The 13,888-nt window shown below is 37.1% G+C and overlaps 1 protein-coding gene across 1 annotated transcript in view; it reads right to left on the bottom strand.

Annotated features, from left to right (window-relative positions):
* The window catches only part of LOC136843192 (cytosolic phospholipase A2-like), a 71,825-nt gene that overhangs the window by 20,423 nt on the left and 37,514 nt on the right, over window positions 1-13,888 (bottom strand). The window contains 1 exon segment of the mRNA XM_067111266.1: window positions 12,749-12,773. Within this exon segment, the coding sequence (XP_066967367.1) occupies window positions 12,749-12,773 (25 nt within the window).

The following is a 13,888-nucleotide window of genomic DNA, read 5'->3' as shown; positions in this document are numbered from 1 at the left end:
ATAGTTTCCAAAATTAACAGGACACCTCTAGCTGGTGGTGTCAAAATGCATTCATAATAACGCGCATACAAACTTCCGTACATGTAAATACACAAAGACTACTTTTATGCAGGACTGTAATGAAGACTAGATCGGGAGAGTGAAGCGAACTCCGATTTGGTAGTTGTGGTACCGAGAGGATATGACCTCTTAGAAAGGTTTATGACCTCCGGAAAGGTTATGACCTCTGGAAAGGTTATGACCTCTGCTACTAAGGTTAGTGAAAAAGGAAAGATACTGGAATACTCCCTGTCTGTGTTGTGTTACTAAGCGCATTACGAATACCGAAAAAAGTAAAAAGAACCAAAATGAGAGAGAGAGAGAGAGAGAGAGAGAGAGAGAGAGAGAGAGAGAGAGAACTTGAAGGTGACACAGCTGATGTATCAAGAGCCAACTGGGCTTCACCACTGGGTGAAACTAGAAACAGGTGGTAACAAAATGCGCAAAAAACCCCACGTTGCAACAATAAAATAATGTCTGGTTGAATGCTTGTGTGGTTCCTGAGTGTTGCCATGAGAGAAGACCATTTTTATTACTAAGTTAGCGTTCAGACCTATTTTTAGCAAAGGATGCATTCTCTGCGGAGATGGCATTTGTATTGTTGTAACGTCAGTTGATTGCATAATCAGTGGATTAATCAACTGGCCAATCAACTAATCAGTTTAAAAGAGGGGATCCAGGTGTTTAAAAAGTGTACAAAGACAATCATTAACTAGACACCACACTTCATGTTTTGTATATTAGCGTGTGTATACTGCGCAGTTCATTATATGGATTAGCCATCTGGCCAATCAACCAGTCAGTTTAAAGGAGGAATCTGTGCGACAATGATTAAATGGATACCGCTCTTCATCCTTCTGTATATTAGTGTATTTATATTGCAAAGTTGATTAAATATTCAGTGAATTAGTCAACTGGCCAATCAGCCCGATCAGTTTAAAAAAGGGATCGAGGTGTTAAAAACAGTTTATAAGGGCAATCATTAAATAAATACCGCGCTTCACTCTTTTGTACATTAAGTGTGTTTATGTTGCGCATCTAAATAATATCATTAGATGTCAAGTCTGTTATATACAGTATACTGAATGTACTCATATCAGCAACGACAATATAGTATTCCTTGCGTTGTCACCACTAAAAATAGTACGAAAAGCGAGGAGTTAAAAAGCTGATGAATACGCAAACTTAAATAAATAAAGGTATATATATCCATAAATATATGAAATTCTACAACACAAGGAAAAAAGCTTCGATCTAACAATAAGTTATAAAAAACGATTTAGGATAGGCAAAGGTTACCAGAAGCAAGCGGCAGGTTGACGACGGTCATATCCTCACATACTACACAGTTTCACAAGACATATATATTGGAATAAACTGGAAATATCTAGGAGAGAGAGAGAGAGAGAGAGAGAGAGAGAGAGAGAGAGAGAGAGAGAGAGAACAATGTAACGATGGAAAAACCCCGAGTTCACCTAAGACTGGAAGAATGGAAGCAGATCATCTTATGGCAACACTAAAGTATAGGGTCGCTTTAAAAGTGGGCATATGTGACATCAATTGTGTTCCTTTTCTGTCCGCGTCAAAAACTATTGTCGTGAAGAATGTCTGACATCTCTTGAATCTCTTCTGGCAGGAATATGATTGATAAAGCACTTCTAGCATCATTCTAACAAAGCATAGAGCGCTTGTGACTTCAAGCATGCCAGCTGGTTTGCATGAGTCCACTTGACCATACTATCTACTACTGCAGGTGCGTTCTTCCTCTTGCTCCATTTCAACCAACTCTCTCTCTCTCTCTCTCTCTCTCTCTCTCTCTCTCTCTCTCTCTCTCATCCATGCCTCCCGGTTGTCCTTTCATTCCCTCCCCATAATCGCCATCATTCACCCGATCACTTAAATGCAGTCAGCGTCAAGGCTGGGAACAATTATCGCATCCTGCGCAAGCGACAAATATTCGCGCATACGCGCGCGTGTGACTGTGTCGCAGGCGTGTGTCTGTTCGAGGTGAGGTTATATATATATATGTATATATATATATATATATATATATATATATATATATATATATATATATATATATATATATATATAGAATGTGTTTTCATCACATGCACCGTGACATTTTTATATTCACACACATTAGGCTACAATTGTCGTTTATAATCCGATTCGCTCTACCTCAGTGATATTCCCGGATTGGAGTGAATTGTATATCAAACGACACTTGTAACTAATGTTTGTGAATACATGTATATATATATATATATATATATATATATATATATATATATATATATATATATATATATATATATATATATATATATATTATCTAATTATGCAAAAACTAGGTATTCTAACCTGAAAATACGCATAATGCATGCTTCTTTTCAGTTTGGGGTATACAGTACGTATATATACTATATGTATATATATATATATATATATATATATATATATATATATATATATATATATATATATATATATATATATATGTATATGTATATATACAATATATGTGTGTATACCATATACATATAAACTTATATGTATTTATTGTGTGTGTATATATATATATACATACATACAGTATATATACATATATATCCATACTTTACTTGTAAATTCAGTGTGTACGTTTCTAATAAATCTAAAATTACTTGTGCATTTTCGACTGAGAACTACGGAATGTAAGTGACCAAATCCTTCTTTTCGTTTTGGAACCCTGTCACTGTACGTTGTTTATTTTTTTTCTCCTCAGTTTGCTATGGTTCCTGCTCGCGTCATTCTAAAGAACATCAAAGAACTAACCAAAAGCTACAAAGTTAGAAGACTTCTACCGCCACTGGAGCATTTGTATCCTTGGCATTCATGTGTCTACTTTCAGTCTTTTTTTTTTTTTTTGATGACCACCAAAGTGTTCCTACAAACCGGCTTCAAAGCGACGGTCTGTTGACAGGTACCCGGCACAGTGAGGCAACGGGCGCTGGTACGCTGTACAGTTCCAGGAAAAAAATTTTATGAATTCCTTGAATGTCGCAGAGAACGCCACTGACGAGCGGGAATATTTTTTTGCTACGTTACCGTACTGATAATTATAAATAGTCAGATGCTACATCACGCATGATAAGGTGTTCAGAATCAATCAAATATATAAATACATAAATAAATGACATTTGGTAAAACCTGAATTAATTTAGAGAGGTACTGTGCAGAGAAAATGATAATTATATACCCTGCAAAGTTGCTCCCTTGACACGTCTCTGCTGGACTGGCTTTTCAAAGATGCGCCTGATTAGGCACTATTACTGTAAATATGTGAAATCAGTGATTTTACGAAATCCCTAGGGATTTTTGAAAGGACCAATTCACTTAGGAACATTTCATCTCCGAGGGCTAGTACTACACACGACGAAACCGTGATTCATCTAAACTTTCGCCGTGTTTGGTACTAGCCCCTGGGGGATTAAATGCACTTAGGAACATTCGATCCCCAAAGGGCTAGTACTAAACACAGCGAAATGCATTTGACGCCCCCAGGGACTAGTACTAAACACCGCGAAGCAGTGTAGATGAATCACTATTTCGCCGTGTTTAGTACTAGTCCTTGGGGATCAAATTTTCCTAAGCGAGTTGCTCATTTCACAAATTCCCTAGAGATTTCGTGAAATGCCTATATTTCACGTATTTACTGTAACAAACATGACCAGGAATAGTAAGGGTATTCGAAGTCCGTTGCACTCGAATGGATCGGTTAGCTAAGAAGAAACTGGACCACCTTTCCTGTTAATTAGTATTTTAGTGCTAAAGTATTCTAATTAACAAAAAAAATCTTTAACCTACTATTTTATGCGTTAATTAATACACGTGAAAACGTAAAACTGTATTTCCCTTAAGCTCTTTACAAAAACTAACGACGACCGGTGAAAAGCGGTAAAACCTGATACCGGTTCCTAACATAAAAAATAAAGAAATAATAAAAAAAATGCAGTTCCTTCCAGACAGGTTATTTATAAAGTGATGACCTAGAGCAATCAACTCTTTCTCTCTCTCTTTATAAAAGACTAAATAAATTAATTATATATATATATATATATATATATATATATATATATATATATATATATATATATATATATATATATTATATATTTGTGTGTGTGTGTGTGTGTGTGTGTGTGTGTACGTATGTATGTAGGCTATATATCATGAAGACATATAACAATCTTTTGAACTCGAAACGCTTTTGGTTAAAGGCTAGACTATAACCAATTTTTTATTTACCATTCCGTGCCGTTCCGAGTTCCTATTCTCGTAGAAGTGAATTTATGAGTAAAAGTCGCAATAAATAATTACAGTAGCAAAATACATAAATGAAAACGCGATGCACGTCAATGTCGAATGGAACACCCACAGAGAGATATATTAGAATGATCAGGTTAAACGTCCATATATGCTGTATATAGAATTACATGTAAACAAGAAATACAAAAAAAAAAAAAAAAACTAATCCGGTTAGTTATACCACCACAAGAAAACACTGAAGAGAGGAAGCGACCACTTACGCCATGACCAGGCGCGGCTCTCGAGTCTTTATTGGACTCTTACGTAATCGGAAATTGACGGAGCAAACATGAAATCTCCATTTTGTAATCAAACTCTGCACATGATTGTTTCTGATCTATTACCATTAGAAAGCTGTTTCCCTATTTCAGTGTTCAAATTTCAACAGAAGTCCGAAATTTCTTTGAATGGTCAAAGCTAGAAAAACCTATCATAAATGAGTGGCTTATAGGAGATGAGGAATTCTACCCTAGGTACACTGGGGGTTTTCCTGTACGCCGCATCAGTTTGGGAACTTTCCAGTAACTCAACTTTGAAGGTAAAAATGTCTACATCGTCATGGCAACATTTTAAAAGGCGAGAGCTCATCGATATAAATACTAAGGTCAGATAATGTTGCTAAACACAGTAAAGAAGAATGACCAAACGTCATGTGTCACCATTTCTCAAAGGAATGGATAAAAATTTCTTGGTCTCTTTCCCTGGCAACAATGCTGAAAGGCATAATGAAGGCGCGTGCGTTTCACTTTAAAGCATGGATACTCCCAGGAGAGACGCCTCTTTAAATGAAACAGAATGCCTGAACTTCATCGGCTGGAGGCAACATCCTAAAGGAGTGAAGAAAACCACACGAAGTGGGTGATAATGGTATGTAAAATGGAGTGGGGGGGGAGGAGTTGTTTGACTAGAACATCCTGGATACATTCGCTTCACGGAAACTCGACTAGACCAAGTGGATGATTTTCTAACAGTCATCAATATTTCTGGATTCGGGCCAAAGGAAGACAACATCAGTAAGGTTCCTGATACCTTTATTCTTAATGTGCACACATTCACACTGAACTATACATTAAGGTATAAATTTGCTTATCAGGATAACACACCTTTATCTGAAAGAAGAGAAAACAAGTAAAAAAATGCGCCTTAGTTTCTTCGGAGTAATCGAGTTTTCTGTACAGCGTATAATGGTGTATGAAACTTTCAGCCACGGCCCATGAAACTATTAGCCGCTGCCTATGAAACTTTCAGCCACGGCCCGGTGATGGCCGGTGTTGTTGATACATATAGCGGTGCCAGATGTACGATTATGGCTAACTTTAACCTTAAATAATTAAAAACTACTGAGGCTACAGGACTGCAATTTGGTAAGTTTGATGATTGGAGGGTGGATGATCAACATACCAATTTGCAGCCCTCTAGCCTCAATAGTTTTTAAGATCTGAGAGCGGACATAAAAAGTGAGGACGGGCAAACAAAGCCATCTCAACGGTTTTCTTTTACAGAAAAGTGAAAAGCGCTACGAAATGAGAGGCAGAAAATCAAATTAAGAAACAGGAACATGGCAATTAAAGACAGCATAGCAGCCTCTCTTAAACTTATTAGCATCAACAACTGTATCACTGCCAAGACGATTGTCGAAGTTTTACAATTAACGGTAAAGGATGCCATCTCCACAAATGAAGGACTTCTAGATAAAGTGCGTCCACTCTTCTTTGGCTAACTGCAAAACAAGATAAGGGTTTAATAACACAGATATGAAGCGTTTCCTTACGAGAGAGAGAGAGAGAGAGAGAGAGAGAGAGAGAGAGAGAGAGAGAGAGAGAGAGAGAGAGAGAAAAAAGCAGTAATAACAATTGAGAAAGTTTGAAATAAAGTGATTATTCCTTTTGACACAATGGCTAATGGAAAATATATGGAGATTATCTGAAAAACACTGTGCCTCACGGATTCAAATTAAATTATATAATCTTTATATCTCTTTCGAGTTTGCTTAATGTGTTATTCCAATTATTCCATGGCAGATTCGGCTCGAGGATACCCTGTAGGCTTCAATTCACCGCACAAGACATACATATCCAATATCAACTGAGCTATACTGAGAAGGCTGCACAAGTAACGAAATTCAGAGCACGAAGGGGATGGCACTGTCAGTCGATTATCAGTTATGTTAAACAAGTACCCAAGTTGATATATTTTGCCTTGTGAGACTGAAAGTCATTCACAAGAGAAGGGATATAAAAGATATTTCCACCCTGGGTCCTTTTTCATTAGGGACAGTGGCTCAAAAAGCTGTTAGCCCTCAGGTTCTTACTGAGTCTTTAGAGAGTGAAGCTGTTAGCTTCATGCCTACATCCTCAATGCGACACACCAGATGTGCAATTGGATTTAATGGAATGCCTCTAAAGTGTTCCACAAGCTAACCTGAGACCTTCTTAGCTAGTGGGACAACCTTTCTACAGCTATATCATGAAATTGTATGTTTTAGTGTTTAGCGGACGGCGTGTCAGAGAGAGAGAGAGAGAGAGAGAGAGAGAGAGAGAGAGAGAGAGAGAGAGAGAGAGAGAGAGAGAGAGAGAGAGGCGTGGGGATAAGGGAGACTGGTTGGATTTCATAAAACGGTTTAGGTATGAGACTCTAGGATAACTCAGTGGATGAGACCGTTAGGTGTATGAAGATATTCCTCATTAAATACTATGAGACTTCCAATAGGCAAAAGTTATAATAGAAGTTTCTCACTCTCTCAGGCATGAAATATAAGACAACAGTCTCTCTGTCTCTTCCAGATGTACGACCGTTGACAGGCCCAACCTTCCTTAGGCCTATGCTTCCTTCAAACCTGTACCTGGGGTTGAGACAAGACCTTGGGCAAGACCCACAAAGGCTTTTGACAAGATCTGAGACTAAGCTGCCGTAAACACTTCAGGTAGTATCTATTCGAACCTCAACTTGTGAAGGGGAATGCAATGAAAGTAGCATTAGACGCATGAACTGGGACAAAACAAATAATGGAATACAGAAATGGAAATGTGCACGCAGGTATGGTATAAGAACAATAAAAATCCCCTTCTGACAAGATTAATATTGACAAGAACGATTCTTTCCAACCAGCCCACATACCACCGACCACGAAACGGACACACATATGTACGTAACCACGTTAGGTTGGTCTGTATAGATTGTTCAGAAGAGCCAGTAGTAAGCAACGCTCTGCGGAGCACCAACAGGGTGACTTGAAAACTAGACACAAAAATGCACAGGTGGACAAAGATTCGTCTCGGAGGCTGCTTTGGGTCAGTCTATTGAACCTATAATCCCAAAAACATTTTTGCTCTTCACTCTGTTTCCTCTTTGGCCCCTGAAATTCATCTAGTATCAACTATTACAGCAATGCTTCTCAGCAGATGTTATTCTCCAAATTCCTAAATAAAAAAAGCAAAAACAATATGGTAATGAAATGTTCAGCGCTATCTACATGAGGGTCTTGTAAACTCGAAATGAGAGAATAATATTATTACTCAAAAAAATACGAGCGTAAATGAAGACTATGTACGTTTAAACGGTAAATTTAGTCACAACTGGGAGAGCTCACAGAGGTCAATTAAGGCCTTTCAGGCATATTTTCACGCGTTTTCAACGATTTTCATGTTGATTTTTGCCGGAAAGCCAAGTGTCTTTTTAGGCTGGAGCGCACCTCCTAATTAAAAAAAAAGAATCTATGGTTCTCGTGAGTGATAACTAAACATCACGAAGATCAAAACACATTAATAGCGGAAAATTCCTAACTTTACCAAACCTTGGGGTTAAAACGGCTAATCCGATAAATCCTAACCTAATGTAAACAACTTAACTGGGGCTCTGTGTTCTACCTGATCTGGGAAGAGGCCCAACGATTAACTTTGCCTAATAATTACTCATATGCTTTCAGGGATACATCCTAACCTAACCTATTTTAATGGAGTGGGCAGCGTTCTGCCTAATAATGATACAATGCTTTCTGAGTATGAGATGAATGACTGAATTATGTTAGCCTAGTGTTGTACAACATCCCGGTGCTGAACAATACAAACGCCATAAAAATTTACTATATCAATATATCTATCTGATAACCCAGCTAACAAAGGCAATAAAATTAAATATCAGTAAAAATATATGATAAACCAGCTAAACAGAATAAGCAACACATACTTGCAGGAGCAAAAAGATCCATGCTTACAATTAAAATGACTCAATACGAAGATTAAATTACAAAGATAACACAAGCAAAGCGAAACGGAGACGAAGGACAAAGGAGAAGAGTCTCACTCTGAGTATAAAGAAGGCAATAAAAAGTTAGTTAAAGTAAGATTAATATTCTTGAACATATCATTTCATTCTTATGATGTCATCATTTTCACACAGACTTTACACTTTCAAGGTTTACTTTTGGAAATGCCATAAATGTGAATAAACAGCGTTTCTTTAAATCACATAATAATAATAATAATAATAATAATAATAATAATAATAATAATAATAATAATACAACTAAATGCAATGCTCTGAAATAAAATACAGAAAAACTCAAAAGCTTACCAAGCGGTTCAATCTCGTTTAGTTTTTCAGGACACAATTTTGCCAAATGTACTTTTGCGCAGTTTAAATAGAGACACTTTTTTACTTTTTTAGGTTTGAGGGCACAAATTGCCACCTGACATTATGAGCTACTACATAATAAACCTTTATTATTATTATTATTATTATTATTATTATTATTATTATTATTATTAATCACAGTCATCAAATTCGACTGGGTGGTTTTTATAATGTGGGGTTCCGGGTTGCATCCTGCCTCCTTAGGAGTCCATCACTTTTCTTGCTATGTGCGCTGTTTCTAGTAGCACACTCTTCTGCATGAGTCCTGGACCTACTTCGGCATCTAGTTTTTCCAGATTCCTTTTCAGGGATCTTGGGATCGTGCCTAGTGTTCCTATTATTATTATTATTAATAGTAATAGTAGTAGTAGTACTTAGCTACATTACATAGTGAAAAAATTCGAATTGGTTTTATTCTATGCTTGAGTCTAATCTATTTCTCCATTACCAATCAACGAATGAAAAAGTCGATGCTTATCTGTTTTATAGCCACGGTCGCTTACAAAGAGCTCTGTTGCTGTGCAACCACTGAACGCAAGCGGAATTAATCCTTAAGGACATCCGCTATTGACTAGAGATACTGGTGTCGACAAACGCCGGAAAATGGCCTTTTAAAATTTTTCCACGTGCTCACAACGAATCTGGTCGAATCTGGTAGAAAAATACAAGGAAAACATTCCTTACGCATTCTTTGGCTTAACAGAGAGAGAGAGAGAGAGAGAGAGAGAGAGAGAGAGAGAGAGAGAGAGAGAGAGAGAGTTACGCATTCTTTGGCTTAGAGAGAGAGAGAGAGAGAGAGAGAGAGAGAGAGAGAGAGTTACGCATTCTTTGGCTTAACAGAGAGAGAGAGAGAGAGAGAGAGAGAGAGAGAGAGAGAGAGAGAGAGAGAGAGAGAGAGAGAGAGAGATATGTAGATGCGTAGCGATTTTAATTTGCCCTCGAAAATGTGATAGAGCATAAAGCAGAGATGGATTCTCTCTAATGTAAAACGAAACGATGGTAGATTTAATACATATCTAGCTGTGACCTGAAGAGAGAGAGAGAGAGAGAGAGAGAGAGAGAGAGAGAGAGAGAGAGAGAGAGAGAGAGAGGATGAGTCTGAACTCTAGCAAAGAAGGAATTGAAGGATTAACCAATTGCGTACTATGCTCCCCCTCTAATGAAGGCTGTGCGATGGCAAAGTCATTTAATGAATCTAAATTAACAGTGGCTGGTGCCACCTTTGATTAAAAGTTTAAGCGAGTAAAAAATGCGCCGAAGTTTCTTCGGTGTAATCAAGTAAAAGTAAGTATACCTTAGTTTTACCAGACCACTGAGCTGATTAACAGCTCTCCTAGGGCTGGCCCGAAGGATTAGACTTATTTTACGTGGCTAAGAACCATTTGGTTACTTAGCAACGGGACCTACAGCTTATTGTGGAATCCGAACCACATTATAGCGAGAAATGAATTTCTATCACCAGAAATAAATTCCTCTAACTCTTCATCAGCCGGCCGCGGGAATTGAACTCCGGCCCATCGAATGGCAGTCTGAAGCTCTACCGAGTCGGCCAACAAAGGGCTTGGCGTAATCAAGTTTTCTGTACAGCCGCTACAGCGTATAATCAAGGCCACCGAAAACAGGTCTATCTTTCGGTGATCTCGGTACAAAGCTGTATGAGCCGAACCCCATGAAACTTTAACCACGGTCCTGTGGTGGCCTGTCGTATATCTTTCCCAAGAGCAAGATTATGGGTAAGTTTAACCTTAAATAAAATAAAAACTACTGAGGCTAGAGGGCTGCAATTTGGTATGTTTGATGACTGGAAGGTGGATGATCAACACATCAATTTGCAGCCCTCTAGCATCAGTAGTTTTTAAGATCTGAGGGCGGACAGAAAAAGTGCGCACAGAAAAAAGTGCGGATGGACTGACAAAGCCGGCACAATAATTTTCTTTTACAGAAAACTAAAACATATCTAAAGCAATCAGAAAGCAGTGTACTGTTCGCAAATCTTTATTCTTTCGCTGAGATGATGCTATATCACATGCTTCACATCTTTTCTTGAACAATCTTAGAAATATTGATCTTCTGCCGGAATTATAAAATCATACAGGGATTTTTCAATTTGGAATAAACAGATCGAGTTAATGGTTTCCTGCAATGGTAGCTGAGATATAAAGCATCACCGGTAGATTTCCTGCCTGGCCATCTCCCATAGGCTTCCCTGGTCAATAACAGGCTCAATACCTACTGAAATTGTACCAACAAAGTAGATAACAGTGCCACTACCTACTGAGTACCAACTAAGTGAATAACAATGCCACTACCAATTGAGTTAATATCAGCTAAGTAAATAACAGTGCCAGCCGAAAGTGCCCGACGGGCATGGCCGCTGGTGTGGACAGGCCATTACACTGAAAATAGAGGTAAATTTCCCAAAATCGTCTACCATTTGGCATAAAAATGCATCAAAAACCTCGTGGATGAGTAATGAAAAACAAACATGGCAATGACTGGAATTTGTAGGGAATATCTTCCTGCCAGAAAACCAACGCAGGAACGATATACCTTGTAAAATCAGTGTGGAAGTAGCTGCCTCACAGTATTAACTTGCGGACAAAGCAGGCACTTATTTCCCTGTTTTACATATTTGGGAGGAGAATGTATTCTGATTTCCCATGTTTTCTAATCGAAGTTCTTCGTATTTAAAAGAATTTTTTTTTTATATCTCGTATAAGCCTGACCATCTTCAATCACTGTATAAATGCTAGTCCACATAAAATAATAATAATAATAATAATAATAATAATAATAATAATAATAATAATAATAATAATAGTAACATTTGCAAAAGGATTACGAGACGTGAAAAACTATCTTAAGCATCTTAGCAAATGAAAATAGTCTTATAATTTGACAATGCATTTACCATAAAGCAGAATTACATTATTTATATGATGTATTTTTATACTCTAGTACTTCGTGATGGTACAGTAATAAGCGATTCATTTGTCATTTTACTGTTCAAGAGTAATCTTAGGTACGTACTGTTTGTCTTGTAAACAGAGACTGGTTTTTGTACAAAACATTATGAATAATTTCACAGGCTGATCTACCAATTCTTAGCCAACCGCTTATTCCCATTTATGTATTTCGTTCAGGTCTTCATTTTTTTTCTAGTGCATTTCTTTTCATGATTTAATACATATAACCAGACCGTACTGTTTCCCATATGTTCAAATTTCCCCATTCACCGGTCTATTCTTTTAACGTTCTTATTCCAAACTTTTGTTTTTCACAAGTAGATAAGTAAGGTTCTAAGACCTTTTTTTTCCTCCGACCAGTTTTTTACTAAAGTAATAAAAATAAAAAATAGCTAATCCTGGACATTTTTTTTAAGATTCTAAGGTTAATTTCTAATTCTGAGTGATTATTTCATTCATGCTATGATGCCTTCAATAAATCGCTGATAAAAAGTTCAAGGTCAGTTAAACCATAGTCCGGGAGAGTAATTTTAGAATAAAAAGAAACAAAATCAGGAAAATACTCGAAATCTTGATATATATTGTTGGTCAGATAAAAAAATCCCCTTTCCTTCTGACGTCGAAAACACGACTTCCTTCTCACCTGCCTCGCGACTGGTTCAATTCTACATCGGATAATTTCTTCTCCACGAAAGTGAACGCCACTAACACAAGTGAATGCTAGGCAAAATAGGAGAATATAATAACATGATAAAACTCACCTCAAACACTTGAAATGGGTCGAACCTGAAAAGAAAAGAAAGAAATAATTAGTAAGAGAATTTAGGAAAAGTTTTTCAATCATTTTTTAAAGTCTTTAAATTATATTTTCACTTTTTGATCAAGCTCCATACTGGTCTACGTATCTCGGTCTTTTTTTAAAGGGGTGATAATGATAGTTGGTTTCATATCGGTGGGGAGAGAGAGAGAGAGAGAGAGAGAGAGAGAGAGAGAGAGAGAGAGAGAGAGAGAGAGAGAGTAGAATTTTCAGTGTGAACAAGACTACCTTAAAGATAACATTTATACACACACACATATACACACACACACACACATATATATATATATATATATATATATATATATATATATATATATATATATATATATATATATATATATATATATATGTGTGTGTGTGTGTGTGTGTGTGTGTGTGTGTATGAGTAATTTTATAATTCTGCAACCTTGTTCACACTGAAAATCTCTCTCTCTCTTTCTCTCTCTCTCTCTCTCTCTCTCTCTCTCTCCTCTCTCTCTCTCTCTCTCTCTCTCTCTCTCTATATATATATATATATATATATATATATATATATATATATGCGTGTATGTATATATGATATATGTATGTAAGTATGTATGAGTGTGTGTACGTAAAAGCGCAGTTAAACTGAACCGGACAAGAAACAAGAGACACTCAAACAAAGATTGGGGGGGGGGGCATGAACAGTCATTTCCTTGGCTGACGCAATAATGCAAATCCCATAACTGTCGACGGAAGAGAGATGCAAGATGACGCAGTGAAGAATCTGGAAGCAAATACGGTAAGAGAAAGTCTAAACATCCTTTGAACAGTCAAGGGAATGGAAGTTTGTCCAGAGAGATGGAGAGGTCTGAAAGCTTTCTGCCAGTGAGGGGATGAAGTGCATAAATATAATATATAACCAATGTAATATTTAAATATCCTTTCATTACGTAGGGTTAAATAAATTAATTATTAGGTCTAATTTATTTCGATCAATTGGCTTTACAGATATTGTGGTCATCGACATCGGACATACGAAATTACAAAGGGCACGACTGGGGCAAAGTTCAGTATCAGCCTTAGAAATATCATGAGTCAGAACTCCAATTTATAGAAG

The sequence above is a fragment of the Macrobrachium rosenbergii genome, chromosome 11 (assembly GCF_040412425.1).
Source record: "Macrobrachium rosenbergii isolate ZJJX-2024 chromosome 11, ASM4041242v1, whole genome shotgun sequence".
Taxonomy (NCBI): Eukaryota; Metazoa; Arthropoda; class Malacostraca; order Decapoda; family Palaemonidae; genus Macrobrachium; species Macrobrachium rosenbergii.
Note: the sequence above shows the minus strand (reverse complement) of the source record. Positions and strands in the feature narration are given on the sequence as shown.